Below are 20,566 nucleotides of genomic sequence, written 5' to 3'. Positions count from 1 at the left end.
GGGGCTGCTCTCTTGGTAACAGATGGTGACGACACACAGCTCGGGACTTGTCACCAGTGGGCAAAGCCTATAGGAATCTTATTAATAAAAGTAGCTGTTAGAGCTCTCTGTCATATAAGTTGGTGGTCTATACATAATTAATGGAAACTCTTAGAATGATTGACTCATTTCATAAAGCCTGCAGGGGATGCGAATAAGTCTAACAAGTGAGAATAAGTGGTGGCCGATCTCTCAAAGGAGAAGGGCTAGGAGCCTATTTCTCAAGGGCTTTTATTGGGTTTAATTTGCACAGGAATACTCAGCATACATCAGTCACTGTCAGGCAGTAATGATTAAACAACAGATAACATTCAAAGAACTACAAGGGCTTATTCTGAGTCAGGGCCAAATAGTTAAAGGGCCATAAAACTTTGGGGAACAAACTCATTTCATGCTTGGACTCATATTATTTAAATTGAGGGTATTAGCAAAGCAGGTTTTAAAGGATCTTATGCATTCTTTCTTAGGCCTGATTGTCTTAGGGAACCTGCCCTTTCCAGCACAGGGCTGCACCCACCTCCAGCATTGTTTCAGGCTTAAGTCGGGCAGGGGAAGTAAGGCAGCCAAGAGATTAGGAGACTTCTTACAGACAGAATGAGGACTCAGGCTATGTCAAAGCTGAGAAGCTAGGGTCCATCACCCCCTTTTTCTATAGTCCCCCAAGTCCATCCCTGAGAGCCCCTTCATGATTGTGCCTGTCTTAGGTTGTCCCTCCCTTGAGGAATCTTACTCGTCATTGGCTAACTAGTCATCTGCCCAGGACCAAGCAGGTTGAAGTAAAAGGGGGCAAAGGTGGCACCCCTGCCAGGGAGATAAGCTTTGTTTCCTCAGTGGCTTATGGTCCCAAGGTCTCTTTACTCAGCCTTAGCCATGGGGGGTGTTATAGCTTTTGAAACTAGGTAGGGTGGTTCCCAACAAGCCTGCCCTGAACACAAGTAGGTGTGTATTTACCCTTGGACACAGTAAATGACAGCGATATCCCCAACTTCATTTTAACCCCACAACACAAGAGACATTGTTTTTCCCTACCATTATATGCATCAATATTGTTACTGGATATATAATCAGCTGCTAAAAGTCTTCTAGTAAAAAAGCACTTCAACTAAGAAAATGTAAAAAGTGATTAATAACCTCAGAAAAATGAGTGAAGGTAACATTCATTTCAAGAATTGAGTGCCTCTGCACTTTACATTGTTGAAAATAATCTTGGAATGTGCAAAGGAACCAGCTCTGGAATGAAAGCAACCTAGATCCCATTCCCCTTCCACTCCTTTAGAGCCAAATGACTAGAGCAAGTCACTCAATAAGCCTCAATTTCCTCCTCTACAAAAAGATAACAATAGCAAATACATCTTAGAGCTAACATATGGATCTAATAAAACACCAAACATTATAAATGTTAGTTCCAATCATATGATGTCAATTTATCTTGTATTTCTTAACTACCATCAACTTGGGTAAATAGTCTGTTCATACATGTTTCATAAGCTTAAAATTCCTTAATACGCATTTTGCTGCCTGGCTCACTTTTCCCTTCCACCACAGCATTCTCCAAGATCTGACACAGATATGTCTTGTTTGCCACCTCAAAAGGTGATCTTGACCACATATCTTAATATCTGCTTGGGTTCAGCTCCTTCACCCATAAGATAAGGAGAGTAGACCAGGTCATTTGCTCCTAAGTTCAGGTCTCAATGCTCCAAACCTCTCAAAACTTACGTGAAAGGTCCTGAGAAGATCTTAGAAAAAAATTAAATTAGGTTAAGAGGTGGATAGGCAGCAGGCACTGAACACATGCTCCTCTCCCTCAGCCCGCTTTCCCACCTGTTCTGGTGTTGTAGGTGTGATGGCTGTGAACAAGTTGCTGGGAGATCTCAGGTGAATCCCCAACTCCGTCTGGGCCAGGTGCAGCTGACTCTGACAGTGGAGGGGAGAAAAGCCACTGGCACTGGCTGCCAGCATCTGAGCTGGCCCTGAGTGAAGCAGGCAGATGAGACGTGAGTCCACCCTGCCTTTCGGCCTGTCCACTGGAAAGGCAGCAGCTGATGATGGCTGGGCACAGCTCTCATCTCACAGTTTCCGAGTATTTTTTTCAATGCCTGGATTCTCTGAGCAAACGCCCACATGAGCCAGTGACCATATCACCTTACTGGGAAGCACTGGCCGTGTGCACTTAAGAGAGTAGAAAGGACTGAAGGGAGAGTGAGAAGGCTCTAGCTGTAAATGTTTCCTACTTTTGTCCTTAGTTCTTTTCTTTTATACCTTTAAGAGATCAAACCTTCATTAATGGTCACAGCAAGAAAAAAGGGTAGGGGTCACCTTGCTAGGTGCCTTCCAGCTATAAACATTACACAACTGCATGACAACATAATTTTGCACAGATATCTACTTTCCATTTGGTCTACCTCCTCTTTGGAACACTTCTAGAAGCCAAAAATAAAACCTGAAAGGTCACAGCCAAGAGAAAGAACACAAAGCACTAAAGCTCAAACAAGAACCCTCCCTACCGCTCCTCATCCTCAAACAACTGTCCTAACCTACCTGAGGTTCTAACAACTGTTTCACTGGGTTCACTGAAGACTGGGAGTAGGAAATTGAAAGAGAAATAAAGGTTGACAGAGTGATAACAGAAGAGTAAAAATGCTATGAAGGTAAACACCAAAACTCAAAGACCATTTAGTAACAGGCAGAAAAGCCCTGTTACCTCTACTAGCTGCCCACAGGAGTATGTTTGGGGGGTAACTCTGAATCAGAAAGAAAAGGTTAAGTTCAAATTCTATTTTAAAAACTCGGAGAAAAAGTGTGATGTGTTTTAGCAGGGTTTCGATAAAAAACGATTAAAAGTAGATAAGCATATGAAAAGATGCTCAACATCAAGTCATTAGAGAACTGGAAATTAAAACAGCAATGACATGCCACTGCACACCTATCAGATTGGGAAAACTGCACACGGAAACCACCAAACGCTGGTGAGGACGTGGAGCAGCAGGAAGTTTCACTCGCTGCTGCCGGGAAGGCAAATGGTGTGACCACTTTGGAAGAGAGCTTGGCATTTTCTGAAAAATTTTTATATACTCTTACCATATATTCCAGCAACTGTACTCCTAGGTATTTACTGGAATTAGCAGATCCACACTAAAGCCTGCACATGAATGTTTGCAGCAGTTTTATTCCTAATTGCTAAACCTTGAAGCAACCAAGATGTCCTTCGGGAGGTGAGCAAACAAACTGGCATGCCCCCATTGTGTTCTGTTTTCCGTGGTAAAAAGGAATAGACTGTCAAGCCACACACAGACATGAAAGAATGTAAAATGCATATTGCTAAGTGAAATAAGTCTGTCTAAAAGGCTATTTACCATGATTTCCACTACATGACATTCTGGAAGAGGCCCACTACAGAGACAGTAAAGATCAGTGGCTGCCAGAAGTTGAGGAAGAGGGAAAAATGAACAGGTGAGTGCAGAGGATTTTAGGGCAGAGAAGCTGTTCTGTGTGATACTCAAATGGTGGATATGTGACATTATGTTTTTGTTAAAGCACAATAAACTGTACAACACAGAATAAGCCTTAATGTAAACTATGAACTTTGGTAACGAGGGAGAACACTCCAGAACAAAATTTATTTATAAAAAATTGTGTATGTATTCTTACATGTTCAAACTCCAGTCATCTTCAAAGTACTCCTCATTTAATGCAACATACCTGTCAAGACATTTTTTCCACTGCCTAAAACAGTCTTTGAACTCTTTGATTTTGATGTCTTTTAGTGCTTCTGCCATTTTTTGTTTCACCTCTTCCACATCAGCAAAACATTTCCCTTTGAGGACTTTTTACATCCAGGAAAACCAAAAAAAGTTGCCTGGGGTGAGATTGGGTGAACGGGGAAGGTAAAACATGGTGGGCACACTGTTTTTGGCCAAAAACTGCTGAACACTCAGCACAGTGTGGTCAGATGCACTTGTAAATCATCCATCGTGAAGTGGGCAAATGCACTGAGTCTTAAAAAAAAATTCACCGAAGCTGAACACAGCCTCTCACAACAATGCCAACTGCTACACGGATACAGAGGGGTTCCTAGAATATTCATCTAGTTGGGGAAGTCAGTACTACAAAGGACCCGTCTCCAGAAGATAATTCTCGTTTTTTGGGCCCCTCCTCATAATCATGCATCCATATGGACTCCATTATAATAAATGTACCCCACCAAAGCAAGATGTTAATAAAAGGGGAAATTGGGGTGGAGGGAGAAAGTATATAAGAACCCACCTCACTGTTTAATTTTTCTGTAAGTCTAAAACTGCTAAAAAAAAAAAGATAATAAAGTCTGTGAATTTAACAATTTTGGGGGCTCATAAAATCAGACAAATCAGAGTCCTCTGGAAAATTCACCATATGGAATATTCATTTGCAATGGTGCTACATAAACAACACAAGTATATGTATCAAACCAGTTATCACAGTTGAAAAGCCACTCATCTTACCTGCATTGACCTTGAAATTATTCGTATAATACATGGCAAATGTGGTTCTTTAATAACTAAAATTCTGGAAAAGCCATTGCCTACTAGTAAGGGATCTGCTACTCCCACTGGGTGTCAGTAAGTGGGCCAGTGCTGCACATCAAATCTGAACCACAAGGAAAACTCTGACAAGAAATACTCTAAATATTTATTACCAAATTACAACCTATGCACAGACACAAGTAAGCTCATGACACAGCAAAGTTAGCAGCACAAAATGTAAGGAAAATCACATTTAATAAATACAGTTTAGAAATATCTTCTTTAAATTAGGTTCAAAATACTGGGAGACAAACACTGAAACAAAAATCTCAACACACACACCATCGTAACGTAAGTGATCTTGCTGGACACTGTCCACACCATAAGAACTGGAGGTGACTCTGCTTCATCCACAATCCGAATAATGTGTGTCCATCCTGTGTGTTTTCATTAAGTATTTAGGTTCTTAAGACAATGAAAACAAATTAGGTTCCCAGACTTTTCATGCTGTCAAGTTAGCTTGTATTTATGAAGCTGTGAGAAACTAGGAGGACGTGTATGTAACAAAGCTGGTCATAACAAAGACAGAAGGGGTAATTCGGACATTTCACAGAAGCTTAATTTGAATATGTGGCTTTGACAGAGAAAGAAAGACAAATATTTTAAATAAAGATTTCAGGGTTAAAGTAAAAAGTCAATGGAAAGAGGTCAAGAGGAGAAAGAAGGGAATACTTAAACACACAAATCTGCGTGGATGATGAGCTGAGTTTAAATAGTTTCTATTCCTCCCTGCCTAAAACTAAGCCTGGTTAACTGAGGTAGAGTCTGGAAATAACATGTGCAAAGGCTCAGGTTTTCCAAAGGGCAACGTTTAGACATTTCAAAGGTTGTAAGACAAAAGTGCATTTTATAGTTTTGAACATAAAATCAAACGAGAGCCCTTTTACTGCAGGAAAACCTCTGTGCTAATTTCCTGTTTCTTGTGCCAGATTTCCACATGTGCCAACACCTGCGCCCTGCTGGTGACAAAGCAAAGTTGTGTCCAGCCTATTTATACACACATATAAGATAAGGTCAATTAAGAAATGAGAATGGTAAAATTAAAAGAATAAATTTCATGATACTACCATAATTTTTTTTCTGTTTTGTTAATGAGTCACCTGGAAATTTAGAAATGGTTAAGCTAGAGTGGTCCAGAACCTAATAAAAATTTTAAAAATATATTGTTAATTTGTGAATGTTTAAAAACATACCTACCATCTTAGGGATTTTACTTTTAAAATACTCATACAGTTTTCATATTAAGAAACAATATTAAAGCAAATATCCTAAAAAAATTAAATAAGTATGAAAAAACTAAAAATATAAATAAGTAAATGTAGTCACTACAACAGAGTTTTTAGCTTTTCCTGCAAAAATAATTAATGAAGATGAGAATAAAACATTTGGAGTTCATTTTTATCCCCTAATGTTCCCTCCAACTGTAATTCCTACTTTTCTATTGTGACAGATTCTGAGATTCACATAAATATTATGTGCATCACAAATTAAGTGATATATAAAAAAATCATATAATCATAAAGTTAAGGAACAAAAGATACAAAAATATTAAAATAATTACTGTTGTTTCCTCAAATAAGTTAAAATGGCCATTTCTTGGAAAAGGCCAGCAAGTATCCTAAATGCTTTATGCCAGGGGTCCCCAACCCCGAGGCTGTGGATCAGTACCGTCGGAGCCTGTTAGGAACCAGGCTCACAGCAGCAGGTGAGCCTGCATGTAGTGCTCTTGAATCATCCCGAAAGCACTCCCACACCTTGGTCTGTGGAAAAATTACCTTCCACAAAACCATTCCTGGTGCCAAAAGGTTGGGGACCACTGCTTTATGCCTATCATACAGGATGCATCCTAAGGTATTTATCATCAATAAGATTGAAGGAAGAGTGGGAATCTACTATTACACAAAAAAAGACTCAGTAATCAAGACAATACTGAAGGAGCCAGAGCCCACATAACGTGAAAGACCTGCCTAAGTCCTTCTGTGCCTCTCAAGTTAGGCTCAGGGAGCATGAAACACCACGTCAACTGCTTCATCTTATGACTCACACTGTGACTTTGACAGTGTACACAGAAACTTCCTAGGAAGGAATTTAAACAAACTCAAGCTGCTCCAAACCTAGAGGCTACCAATAATTTCATATATCATACAGTCAGGCTACATGGAACAAAGTGGAAGAGTAACAATTACATTGTACATTTGGGCTGTACACGCACTTTTCCTGAGGTATCTGTTTGTTTGTTCATAGTAGATTTAGATTCATCAGACACTTACCTGCTCATTTTTTGCATAGTGATTTTAGCCTATTTTTTGACAGTCAAATATCATATCATAAAAACTACAGTCTCAGGAGCTCAGATGAAGCCCCTAATTATGTAGCTAGACCACATGTGAGTCCTCTTCCAAGCTGTCCTGGTATTTCTAGAGACCAAGGTCCAAGCTCAAGAGGGTCTGGTCCCTCTGCAATGCCTGTGCTGCTACTGACCTGAAGACAAAGTCTGTGATGCCCTTGTCTACTGTCCACCTGCATTACTAAAAAGTTTCAGTCTACACTAAAGAGCTACTTGTCTGTTACATTTCATCAATATTAGTTCCTTTAAACAATGAAGAACTTATGAGAACAAAATGTTTACATATAACATGTAACATTACATGTCTACCATAATTACATGTGTACATGTTTACAATAAACATGTAGCTTAGAAATCACAAAACTGATTAATAAAACTAGCCAGATCTGTATGTTATATTTTTCAGATAAACGGATATCAGTTCTAACTTTAAAACAGATTTAAAGAGCAAAACAGAGAAAACCTTTTACTTATTTTCTTTCCAAAGCACACTCAGGTTACTGTGCGTCTCCATTTATAACCCAAACTCGTTTCACTAGCTGCACTCAAGGCCACACTGTGTAGTTATGAAAAGTGCCCAGTCAGGCCTGTGCTGCATGGTCCAACTCCATAAGCATAAAGCTCCCATCAGGCTCTTCCCTGCCCCACCCCTCACCGGGCTGTTGGACACAGGAATCACCCAAAGCAAGTCTGCTGAATGTAGGAATGACCTGATCAGGTGTGTGTGAGACAGAACTGCACAAACCTAGTCCTAACACCTCAGTGTTGTAAAATCCAGATGAATGACAGGGACCAAACCTTTCTAATTTGATAATGCAGCATAGAAAAAAATAAAATGCAACAACACTCTCATTCTGGGTAAAGCGACGCGCTGCCTGGCAGTAATGATGCTGTGCACACAATGCACTGCCAAGGCAAAACAGAACACCCGAGAGGTCCCGCCGGGTGGCTTAAGGGGCTGAAGATGCATGGTATGTTCAGCATCCACCAACAGAACAAAACAAGAAACAAAGGAAACAAAAAAGCATGCTTGCCCTGGCTGGTGTAGCTCAGTGGATTGAGCACGGGCCTGTGAACCAAACAAAAAAGCATGCTTGACTCACTTAACTTGCTTAAAATAAGCTTCCAGGAAGCTTGAGTTTACAAATACTGCTTGACTAATAAGCAGTATTTTTTTAATTGTGATTTAAAAAATCACAATTTTTTAAATCACAATTACTATATAACTATCCATGAAGAATTTTTTCAAAAATGAAATACATGCCAAGAGAAGTAACACAAAACCAGAAAAAATGGTCTAATTAACTAAAGAATACAAACAAGTTTCAATGACTGCTCCTAGTACTTCAGAAAAAAAATTTTACTGGATGGCAAGTTTGTGAGATTATCTTAGTGGGATTATTTCTTTAATTAAAAATGAAAGAAACAGCCTGGGCCAGGAGACTTGGTTGGTTGGAGCACCAACCTGTGCACCAGAAGGTTTCGAATTCAATCCAGTCAAGGCACATTTTCAGGCTGCGAGTTTGATCTCAGTTGGGGAGTATACAGGAAGCAACCAATCGATGTCTCTGTCTCTGTCTCTCTCTCTCCTCTTCCCCCTCTCTCATCCTGTTCCCCCTAAAATCAATAAATATATGCTCAGATGAGAATTTAAAAAATGCAAGAAATATGTCCTAAATGAAAGAACAGAACAAAATTCCAGAAAAAGAACAAAATGGAGACAAGTAATCTACTAGCTGCAGAGTTCAAAACACTGCTTATAAGGATGCTCAATGAACTTGGGGAAAGAGTAGATGAACTTAGTGAGAACTTCAACTGCATAAAAACAAATATCAAAACCATAAAAAAGGAAAAGTCAGAAATGAAGGATGCACTAACTGAAGTGAAGAATAATTTACAGGGAATCAACAGTGGAGTAGATGAAGATGAGTATCAAATGAGCAGTATGAAATATGAGGAAGCAAAAAACACCAAATCAGAACAGAGAGAAGAAAAAAGAATCCAAAGAAGTGAGGATACTGTAAGCCTCTGGAACAACTTCAAGTGTATCAACATTTACAACATTGGGGTCCCAGAAGGAGAAGGAGGGAGGAAGAAATTGGAAACCAATCCAAAAAAATAATGGCAGAAAACTTTCTCACCTTGGTGAAGGAAATCCAAATCCAGGAAGCACAGAAAGGCCCAAATAAGATGAACTCAAAGAGGCCCACACCAAGACATATCAAAATAAAAATGCAAAGCTTAAACACAGAGAATCTAAAAGGCAGAAAGACAAAAGCAGTTAGTTACCTACATGGGAGTTCCCATAAGACTGTTGGCTGATTTCTCAACAAAATCTTCGAAGTCTAGAGAACTTCTGGCCATGATGGAGGTGTAGGCAAACACACTGTGCCTCCTTAAACAACCAAAAGGACAACAAATTCAATAACAGAAAATTGAACTCTATGGAAATCCAACAACCAAGGAGTTAAAAGAAACATTCATTCAGACCAGTAGGAGAGGCAAAGATGGGCAGAGACAGGCAGCTGGGCAGAGAGGACTAGCAGCAAGGTGGCAGCTGGCAGACTGGGTGGTCCCATATTTGTGTGCAGATAAACTGGGAAGAACAACTGGGTAGGGAGACAGACTGCGAAACCCAGGGGTCCAGAATGGGAAAATAAAGCCTCAAAGCCTCTGACTGAAAATACTTGTGGGGGTTGAAGCAGCAGGAGAAACTCCCTGCCTCACAGGAGAATTTGTTGGAGAGACCCACAGGGTCCTAGGGCATGCACAAACCCTCTCACTGGGAATCAGCACCAGAAGGACCCAAATTGCTTGTGGGTAGCTGGGCAAGTGACTGAAAGCACATAGAGAGCAGAGCAAGTGACACTGTTCCCTCTCAGACCCCTCCCCCATATACAGCATCACAAAGAAGCAACATGGGTTCCCTGCCCTGGCGAACACCTAAGGCTCTGCCCCTTATTATATAACAGGTGTGCCAAGACAAAAAAAATGGCCCAAATGAAAGAACAGATCAAAGCTCCAGCAAAAATACAACTAAGCAACAAAGAGACAGCCAACCTATCAGAGGCAAAGTTCAAAACACTGGTAATCAGGATGCTCACAGAATTGGTTGAATATGGTCGCAAATCAGATGAAAAAATGAAGGCTATGCTAAGTGAAATAAAGGAAAATGTACAGGGAACCAATGGTGATAGTAAAGAAACCAGGACTCAAATCAGTGGTTTGGAGCAGAAGGAAGAATGAAACATTCAAACAGAACAGAATGAAAAAAACAAGAATTCCAAAAAATGAGGAAAGGCATAGGAACCTCCAAGGCAACATTAAACATTCCAACATCAGAATCATATGGGTACCTGAAGGAGAGGAAGAGCAAAAAATTGAAAACTTTTTTGAAAAAATAATGAAGGAGAACTTCACCAATCTGGCAAAGGAAATAGACTTCCAGGAAGTCCAGGAAGCTCAGAGAATCCCAAACAAATTGGACCCAAAGAGGAATACACCAAAGCATATCATCAAGTTACCCAAAATTAAAGATCAGGATAGAAACCTGAAAGAAGCAAGAGGAAAGGAGAGAGTTACCTACAAAGGGGTTCCCATAAAACTGTCAACTGATTTCTCAAAAGAAATTTTGCAGGCAAGAAGGGGCTGGAAAGAAGTATTCAAAGTCATGAAAGGCAAGGACCTACATTGAAGATTACTCTATCTAGCAAAGCTCTCATTTAGAATGGAAGGGCAGATAAAGTGCTTCCCAGATAAGGTCAAGTTAAAGGAATTCATCATCACCAAGCCCTTATTATATGAAATGTTAAAGGGACTTATCTAAGAAAAAGATTAAAAATATGAACAGTAAAATGACAACAAACTCAGTTATTAACAACCACACCTAAAAGAAAAACAAACTAAGCCAACAACTAGAACAGGAACAGAATCACAGAATTTGGGATCACATGGAAGGGGAGAGAGGGGAAAAGGGTACAGAGAATAAGTAGCATAAATGGTAGGTAGAAAATAGAGAGGGGGAGGTTAAGAATAGTATAGGAAATGGAGAAGCCAAAGATCTTATTTGTATGACCCATGGACATGAACTAAAGGGGGGGAATGTGGGTGGGAGGGGTGTGTAGGGTAGAGGGGAATAAGGGGGGGGGAATAGGACAACTATAATAGGATAATCAATAAAATATATTTTTTAAAAATAAATTAAATATTTCAAAAAAAGAAGCTTTGCAGGCCACAAAGGGTTGGCAAGAAATATTCAAAGTGATTTAAAGTAAGGACCTACAATCAAGATTACTCCCCAGTGAAGCTATCATGTAGAATCAAAATACAGATAAAGAGTTTCCCACAGAAGAAAAAGCTAAAGGAGTTCATTACCACCAAACTAGTACTAAGTGAAATGTTGACGGGTCTTCTTTAAAAAAAAAAGATAAAAAAATATGAACAATGAAATGACAATATGTACGTTATCTATCAACAACTGAATCTAAGAAACAAAATAAACAAGTAGAACAGAGACAGACTCACATATGGAGAACATATTCATGGTTGCCAGAAGGGATTGGGGTTTGGGGATGGGTAAGAAAGGTGAAGGGATTAAGAAGTACAAATTGTCAGTTATAGAATAGTCATGGGGATGTAAAGTACAGCATAGGGAATATAAGTCAATAATATTGTAATTATTACATATGGCGTCACATGGGTACTAGATTTATCAGGATAATCACTTTGAAAGTTATATAATATCTAATTAAGGGATTGTGTACCTGAGACTAACATATTGTATGTCAACTATAATTGACATATAACAATTAAAAAATAAAAATAAAAATGGGTAGAAAGAAATGAATAAAAGGAAACTTCTTTCATCTAATTTTTAAGATGAATTCAAATTAAAATAAAACAATGGTTTTAAAATCTTAAAAAACTTATAAATTCTTATAATCTATCCCTCAGAAGAAAGTGGGTAATTTATAGCATAAGATGAATATTGGAATTTAGTCAGATTTAAGTTATCTGTAAATTACATAGTTCTTAGTAGGAAAAAAAATCTCCTAAGATACTAAAAGGTGTTTTATAAAGTATCTAAAGAGTTATGGATGTTTTTTTTAAACCAATAGGTACTCTCTAAAATTGAAAAGTCAGAATATCATCAAATAAAAATGTTAAAAGCTTGACCATTAAAGCATAGGCTGCCCAATCGAAATAGGATAAATGTGATTTTAAACAAATGTAATTTTAAACACCACAAGACTCACTCCATTTGTGATTAGACATAGGTTGTCTACTTTTTCTGGCCTCGTTCAGTCTAATTCCTGCTGAACTGATTAAGCATGGCATCTCTCTATCCTAATCTCTCTATTTTGTGCCCAAGTTATCAACCTTGACAAAGCACAATTAAAAAAATTTCAAATGAGCATTATTCATTATGTACAATGCTATTCTGTTAAATAAGCTATCTGAAAAACTATAAATTTGGTTTTGTTTGTTTTGCATTAGTCACAAGAGAGTAGACTTGTTCAGAATACAAAAGTATTTACTTATAATAGAAAAGTCAAATTCAGCCCTGGCCAGTGTAGCTCAGTGGATTGAGCATGGGCCTGTGAAGCAAAGGGTTGCTGGATCAATTCCCAGTCAGGGCACATGCCTGGGTTGCAGGCCAGGTCCCCAGTAAAGGACACATGAGAGGTAAGCACACATTGATGTTTCTCTCCCTCTCTTTCTCCTTCCCTTCCCCTCTCTCTAAAAATAAATAAATAAAATATTTTTTTAAAAGGTCAAATTCAACAAAAATCAAACAATGTTAGAGCTGAAAAAAGTAATGGGTTTATCTGTTTGACCGAATTTAAAGAAAAGCGAAAACAAACCCAGAGGTCTAGAATGAAGAAGTGCACTGTACCATAATATTCTTCCCACCCTTCCAATATGAAATATGGGAAGTACCAGCAAAAATACTCACAACTAGAGAAGTCACCTGGCAAAATGACTCAAAAACCACCAAAGCATGAGGATATTCTCACCCAGCACTCAATAAGTGATGAAAGGCTAATGATAGAAGAAATGGTGGGGGACGAAGGGTAAAAATTCAGACCACATAATAGACTTTAATAGTAAAGAGCTGAATTCTAGAGGTTTAACTAGTAAATTCATTATTTAATCCACAACTATCATTCTCAATGAATAATGAATCTGATACAACCTCAGTTTTGATATTAATAGTCAACACGTGTAGAGCCCTCATGTTTAGAGAAAAGAATAGAAAAACACAAAAAGCAAAAGATAACAAATGCAAGTGAGAAATAGAGGTCCTTCTAAATCTTTTGTAAACGAGCTTCCACAATAGCACACTGGTCCCTTTCTTCCACTGCCCTCGCATCCTGGTTTGGGGTTGCCATATTAACGCACACAGTTGGGTGACAGGGACCATCAGGTTTCCTACGTGAGCTCCTCTTATTTTCCAACTACATTTATACTCTGTAGTTTTAGATTGTTTGCCTTTAAGTGAAAAATCTCCCCAATTAAAAGTTTCCAAACCTATTTTTTAAATGCATGAATTTCTTCACATTTTATAAATAAAAATACCAGAATGAAAGAGCTGACAAAAATTCAAGCAGATCCAAATTCAACCATCCATTTCTCATACTTCTCCAAGTCTGCAGCAGAGACAGACTTTGCAATTTTCTTAAGAGCCAACTCAAAGTCTCCTTTGGTAACAGGCATCTGAAGCTCTTCCTTTGAAAGTGCACGGATTTCTTCTGGACTTAAGCCATTGATGCGCCGTCTCATTGCCATTAAGGATGCATCCCTAAAAATGTACCAAAGTCAGTGAATACTCATTGTTGCAAATGCTGTAAACACTTTCAGTTGTAACAAAGTTAAGGAAAAACATTAAAAAGATCATGTCTTATGTTTTTATGATGTTGTGTAGAATTTTCTCATTTCAGAGACATCCTGACAGTTTAGGAAAGGTTAAATGAGGATGCAAACAGCTTAACCGTAAAATGCATTGTTAATGAACCCGAAGTCCATGCTGGGCTCAGATAATACTGAATTTTATTTTCCCCATTTATTCCTCAAAGACAGCCAAGAAGTTTAGAAAACTAAAGTAGAATTTTGAAATATTGAATTGTACACTTGGAAATGAACATATGGCTAAATGTTAAGATAATTCAAATCTTATACTGGTTTGTCTGCTGCAGTCTAATCAGAGGAGGTAAAGCCAGGCACCTCTCTCTCTGCGACATGCTTTATCTGCATAGAGTAGATGTAGAATTCCTTCCATGGAGAATTTGTTGGCAACTAAAGGGACAAAAAAATCTGACTTTTCTCCAGATCCAATTTTTAAGTGCATTCTGATCACTTGTAAAGCATTATGAAGGTTTTGGAAAAATGGACAATTAGTGCTTATGAAACAGCTATTAGGATGCCAAGACAAACAAAATTTCACATTTTTATATTTTAAACAGTGATATTAAAACTATTTTGAACTTACTCTATGCCACTAAAATGCACAGAGGAAAAATACCAGTAAAAAAGTGTGAAACACAGTTGTGGTTTTAAAGAAAGACCACTGATGTAAACTTAAATATCATTAGAGAAGAACTGAAAGAAAAAAATCATCTTCAATGAGTGATGTACATTGTCTAAAATTATGGTATCACTAAATTAAAAGGGAAATTTCACAGTTTAAACTGGTCAACTTTGTTCATCTGCATATAGTAAAATAATGCCAATCAAACCTAAACAATACTATTTCACATCAATGCAGCCAGGCTCCAATTTGGGGCTAGATTAACCTTAGGTTGTCAAAGTCATTATGAAGTTAGACACAATGATTTCAAAAACCACAAGGATAGAGAAGGTGACCATATTGTCACATCCTTATTCATTTTAACAATGAATAATGAAGGTACGTAGAAAAAACAAGACAAACAGGAGATCATTCCAAAGAAATGGTTGGCTGTTTTCATGTCAAGGGCCAATAACTATGTGGACTTTCTGACCAGTCCTCCTGCCAATCCTATAACTAACCACTGAGATCACAGATCATCAAAAAAATACCTGCAAACATTAGTTATATCAGCACCAGAATAGCCCTCGATCTTCTCTGCTATGTCTTCCAGCTGAATATCAGGATCCAATTCAACCTCACGAAGATTGATCTTTAGGAGCTCGGTTCTTCCTTTTGCTGTGAGAAGATTTTTTGATATGGTTACACATTTTTTAATAAATCATTTTGATGAGAAATCACATATTAACATTCAGGAGAGGAAAGAGATTCAGTAACTATGGGTCCACTGGCATTCCAACTGCATGGCTCCTGGAATCATGTAACTTCCTACATGCCTTGGTTGAAATCACTAAACATAGAAAGAAACTCAGAGTTTTCCTTAAAGATTGTGAAGATACTTGCTATGAGAAAAATGGGTCTCAGGTCTTTCTATAAAAATAAAACCATTAGTATTCAAGCACCAGAAATGCTTTTAGTAAAAAAGTTTTTTAAAACTAGACTGCATAGATTGCTAACTCCTTTGAATTACTTTGCTTACCTCTTTAGTATGATACAGGAAAAGAGTTACACAACTCTAACCAGTCATTTTTTAAAAATCCAATTTTCTTTTTCTGGAAAGCTGTAATTGGCACAAAATGCTTATTAATGCATGTTTTACCTGGAGAGCCAGCCCACAGACATTTGCTGTTCTAGTATGTCTGAAATGTGGATTGAGAAAGCTCAAACTAACCACATAACTCTTCAAATAAGCAATCATGCTTGCTCTTTTACCATCAGTTTAAGTTGCAAATCTGCTTAATACAGCACACTAAAATAATGCATAATTAGTCTGGAATTGGCTCTCTCCCACTTCCTGACCTATAAAATGATCTAATTTCCCCAATGTTTACTTTGAAAATGTTTAAATCTATAAGAACTCGATAAACAGCTATTTACTTTTCATCTAGATTCACCAATTGTCACCATTTTGCCATTACCACTCCCTTCTTTCCTTTCCTCTCCACCCTTTTTTGAATTAAGAGCTAGCGGTAGGTATTACAACACTTCATCTTAAACTCAGTATGTACTAAGAACAGAAGTAAAAATGCAATTATCACACTCTTCAGGAAACTTAACTCTGGTACATTAGTATCATCTAATATACAATCCAGATTAAAATGTCCCCATTTGTCCCAGACCTTTATAACTTTCTTAAAACCTACCACCGGTTGCATTTAGTCATAGTTCTTTACTTTTCTTTAATGTAAAACAGTGCACAGTGTTTATTTTTTGTCTTTCATGACACTGACAATTCTCCCTCAAGTGATCTTATAGAACCAAGGCATTTCAGTAAAGACCTAAACACACCTGTTTGTGGAACCAACTAAAATGTATGGAAATGAAAAGAACCAAGAACAACCGAGACACTAGAAGAACAGCAGCAAGGTGGGCAAAACCGCCCTGTCAAAAGCAGTAAAATTTACATCTGTGTGATACTCTTGCAGAGACAACCAGATCAGTGACACAAAATAGATGCTTGGAAGCATGTCAGAGTGTTTACTGTGCATGCCTGACTTAGGACTGGGTGGTACAGCCAGGTGGGGAAGTAGTGTCTTCTCAATAAACCATGCCAGAACAACTGATTATCCACAGGCAAAAATGAAGCTGGGTCCTACCTCACATGTACATAAAAAAATCAGTGCCAGATATATTACTAATCTAAACATTAAGATGCAAAGTTATAAGCATTTTACAAGGTAAAACAGGAAGATATCTTAATGACCTCTGAGAGGGATTCTTTTTTTTTTCAAATTTTATTTATTTATCTTTAGAAGGGAAGGGAAGGAGAGAAGGAGAGAAATATCAATGTATGGTTGCTTCTGGTGCATCCCCAGCTGGGAATTGGCTTGCAACCCAGGCATGTGCCCTGACGGGGAATTGAACCGAGATCTTTTGGTTCGCAGGCCTGTGCTCAATCCACTGAGCTACACCAGCCAGGGCTCTGAGAGGGAATTCTTAAGATATCTATTCAAAAAACAGACTACAAAGGAAAAAACTGGTAACCTAATTGCATTAAAATTAGCATTCCTATTTATCAAAAGACACTGTAACACAGTAAAAACACACAAAATCCACTACAAAATCCAATGGCCAATGAATAAAAAATATTTAATTCTTTAATAATAAAAGAAATATAAACTAAGCCACAATAATTTATACCAAGACACTGGTATAAATTTAAAAGTTTGCCAATACCAGGTGCTGACAAAATATGAAACCACAAGAGTTCTCACACAGTGCTGGCAGGGGTGAGAGCTGGAGTGACCCCTCAGGAAGACAGACCGGATTACCTCCTGAGGCTCCAGCGATGCGACACAACCTGCTGTTCCATTCCCAGAAGGGAATGTTCCGTCCTGGCCCAGGGAAGCTCAGGCATCTGCACTACTATGCAGCGTAAGAATGTTCAGAGCTGCATTGTTCATCCCAGCATAAAACTTATACAACCAAAATGCCCATCAAGTAATATGATGTATAACTGTGGTACAATGACATAATGGCTGTTGTGGGCTGAATTGTATCCTCCCCCCAAATTCCTGTGTTGAAGTCCTAACCTCCAAGAGAATGTGACTGTATTTGGAGATGATGCCTTTAAAGAGGCAATTAAAGGTAAAATGAAGTCATATGGGTGGGCCCTAATCCACTCCTATGTGTTTTTATAAAAAGAGAAGATTTGGATACACACATATAAGGGGAAGACCACATGAAAACAATGGGAAAAACAGCCATCTACAAGCCAAGGAAAGAGGCCCAAGAATGAAACCAATCCTCTGACACCTTGACCTTGGACCCTAGCCTCAAGAACTGTGAGAAAATAATCATCTGTTGTGTAAGCTCCCTAGTCTGTGGTACTTTGTTATGGTGGCCTCAGAAGACTACTAATGCAATAGAATACTACACAGGGAAAATGTAATCTGCATCTATATGTCCCAACATGGATGAATCTGAAAAATATACTGAGTAAAAGCAGCAAGATACAAATACACAATTACTGTGATTTTATTTATACAAAGTTCCACAGGAGGTAAAAATATTTGTTTGGGGATACATTGTTAGGTGATAAAATTATAAGGAAAAACAATAAATTATTCCCATAAAAAGAATAGCAGTGATTACTGCTGGGGGCAGGAAGAGAGTTGTGCTAGGGAAGGAACATACTGGGGAGATTCTGAGGTCTGACGATGCTCCATTTCTTGTCCTAGGAGGTGCTTATATGGTTGTTTGCTTTGCCAAATATTGTACAAATTGAGATTTTTCTGTATCTGAGTAACATTTCACACACACACACACACACACACACACACACGCATGAGTGTACACATAAAGTAAGACAAAGCAAAGCAAAGAGCAGCCACAGTAGAAAGAGAAACAACCAGGTATTGTCTGAAGTTACCAAAAAGAAAAGGTGTGACTAACAAACCTTTACTTCTAAAATTCCTTGGTCTTGGGAGCTCCCCATCTTTGGCCATCCCTTGCCAACGAGCCCTCCTTGCAACTCACCACGGTACATGGCAGGTGTAGGACCAAAGCACTCCTCTACTCAGTGGTCAGCAGAGTGTGGGAAGAAAGAGGGGAGGGGAGGAAGCTCCTGAGTCCCCTGCTACAGAAGAAAGCTGTGCTCCTAATGCCCCATAGGAGCTCCGAATTGAGAACTCATTTCACTGTGCCCTACACGGAGCAGTTGAGTTAGTGAGAGATTATTACACTTTGCTCATTTAGTAGCAGGGTTAGAAAGCCACTGTATTTGTAAAGCAAATGTTTTACTGTAGCCTGCCATTAGAACTTCAACACCAAGTTTAATGTAATGTACTCTCCCCCAAAGGAAGTTCTACACGGATAACTTAAATGAACATTGGAGCATAAATCTGTTCATAAGTGGAGGCCTGGTATTCCGAAGCCTGGATGGAAGCGTCCTCCTTTTCCCTAATAACTATGATTTGGGAAAAATTAACTTTTAGTACTGGCTGTATCAGTGATTTGTTAAAAGATTCTAAGGATTTATGAACTCAGTTTTTATACTTCAACTTTAGCTTTATAAACTGAATTAATGATATGTAATAACCTTGTGAAAGGATATAATGAGGGGTTAATGTGTTAAGAGTATAAAGATCTGCCATTGCTACACAGCCAAGTTAACACACATTCTAGATATAAACAAACACTGTGATAACGATTCTCCTTATGCACTCTAGGCAGCTCAGTGAAGTGGATGGTGGTTCACTGGGGCCAGACCGTATTCATGTCCCTGTTCTGCTGCCCTGGCCAGGAGGTTTAACTCTCAGTGCCTCAGTTTCTTCACAGTAAAATAAAGATAAGAACAGAATCTACCTCGTAAGACTGTTGAGAGTTAAATGAGGTAATACACTGAAATCCTGGCCCAGAGTCAACACTCAACAAATGTCTGTTGTCCTATCATCACCACCATGAATCAGTCAATAAACAGGAGTACAGGGAGACTGAGAAAACCCAGATCCCTTCTACGAAGCAATACCTGGGAAACAATGAACATGGATGAAGCACCCAGGGACACAAAGTCCACACAGGGAGATAGGCCAGGGCAAAGAAGACCTTGGAATCAAAACTTTAATGTTGACTTTGAAAAATAATAAAATTCATGTGGAAGGGAAGAAAAAATCTAGGGAATGGCAGCATCATAAATAATAGAAGTAGAAAGAAGCACACATATACCAGAGTAAAAAAAGGTCAGTAGAAAAGTACAACAGAACACTACAAAAGGCAAATGACTCAAGCAGGAGAGCAAAGATGTGAACTTGAAGGAAAAACAAAAACAAAAGAAAAAACTCTGAACCTGATGTGACAGGAAATATGAGACTTGATGATGCCTTGGTAATTACGGAGGTTAGTCCAAAAGCAAAACAGAATCAAATAAAGGGGTCTAGAGAAAGGAGTCCATTAGGCTGACCAGGTAGATACCGCCATATTTAGATACAAGAACTAAGAAGACATTTATGGTAACACCAAGCTCCACCTGTCTGGTTACTTGACTTCTTGCCTTTCATTGACCCTGGAAGATTTAATTTACCAAGATGTCTGCTAAAGTCTCTCTTATCCAGCACATGCTCCTACAAGGGGGACTTGCCACTCTCCCACTCAAAGGCAATCCAATTCCTATCCTCCTAAAAATGGCTGGGCTTGTAAATGCTTCAGCCTAGAGAAAGGCTAGGTAATAATAACGCACCTTGCTCCTTTCCCAGGGAACAATCACACCTGGCCCTGAGCTACCAGGTGTGAAATCTGACTATCTTGAAGTCAAATTGAATGGCCACAGGTAACATGAAGGTGCCCTAGTTGGGGCCCTGGGCCTCAATTACCAGGCATCTGGGGTCACCCTCAGCCACGGAACCTTCTCAGTCAACCCCAAACATCATGAAGGAGAAATCCTGTGTCCTCCAAGGGTAAGCGAAGACTTCTTAAGACACTAAAAGCACTAGCCGCAAAGAAAAACTTGACAAGAGGGCTACATCAAAATTAGAACTTCTGCTTATCAAAAGACACCATAAGAAAATTGAAGGGAAGCCACAAACTAGAAGAAAATTATTAACAATCCATGTA

The 20,566-nt window shown here is 38.7% G+C and overlaps 1 protein-coding gene across 7 annotated transcripts in view; it reads right to left on the bottom strand.

The window, feature by feature from the left end:
* KATNAL1 (katanin catalytic subunit A1 like 1) overlaps window positions 1–20,566 on the bottom strand; it is a 138,484-nt gene that overhangs the window by 9,609 nt on the left and 108,309 nt on the right. For 6 of the 7 annotated variants that reach the window (XM_053672890.1, XM_053672894.1, XM_053672888.1 and 3 more), the window contains 2 exons: window positions 15,007–15,133; window positions 4,692–13,750 (listed from right to left, as the gene is read on the bottom strand). In XM_053672890.1, the coding sequence (XP_053528865.1) occupies window positions 13,552–13,750; window positions 15,007–15,133 (326 nt within the window). In that variant the 3' untranslated portion in view covers window positions 4,692–13,551. Of the gene's footprint in view, window positions 1–4,691; window positions 13,751–15,006; window positions 15,134–20,566 lie in introns of those variants that run through there. The other variant, XM_053672889.1, reaches the window with a different exon arrangement.

Source organism: Artibeus jamaicensis, unplaced genomic scaffold (genome assembly GCF_021234435.1).
Source record: "Artibeus jamaicensis isolate MK-2021 breed Jamaican fruit bat unplaced genomic scaffold, CSHL_Jam_final contig_793, whole genome shotgun sequence".
NCBI classification, from domain to species: Eukaryota; Metazoa; Chordata; class Mammalia; order Chiroptera; family Phyllostomidae; genus Artibeus; species Artibeus jamaicensis.
Note: the sequence above shows the minus strand (reverse complement) of the source record. Positions and strands in the feature narration are given on the sequence as shown.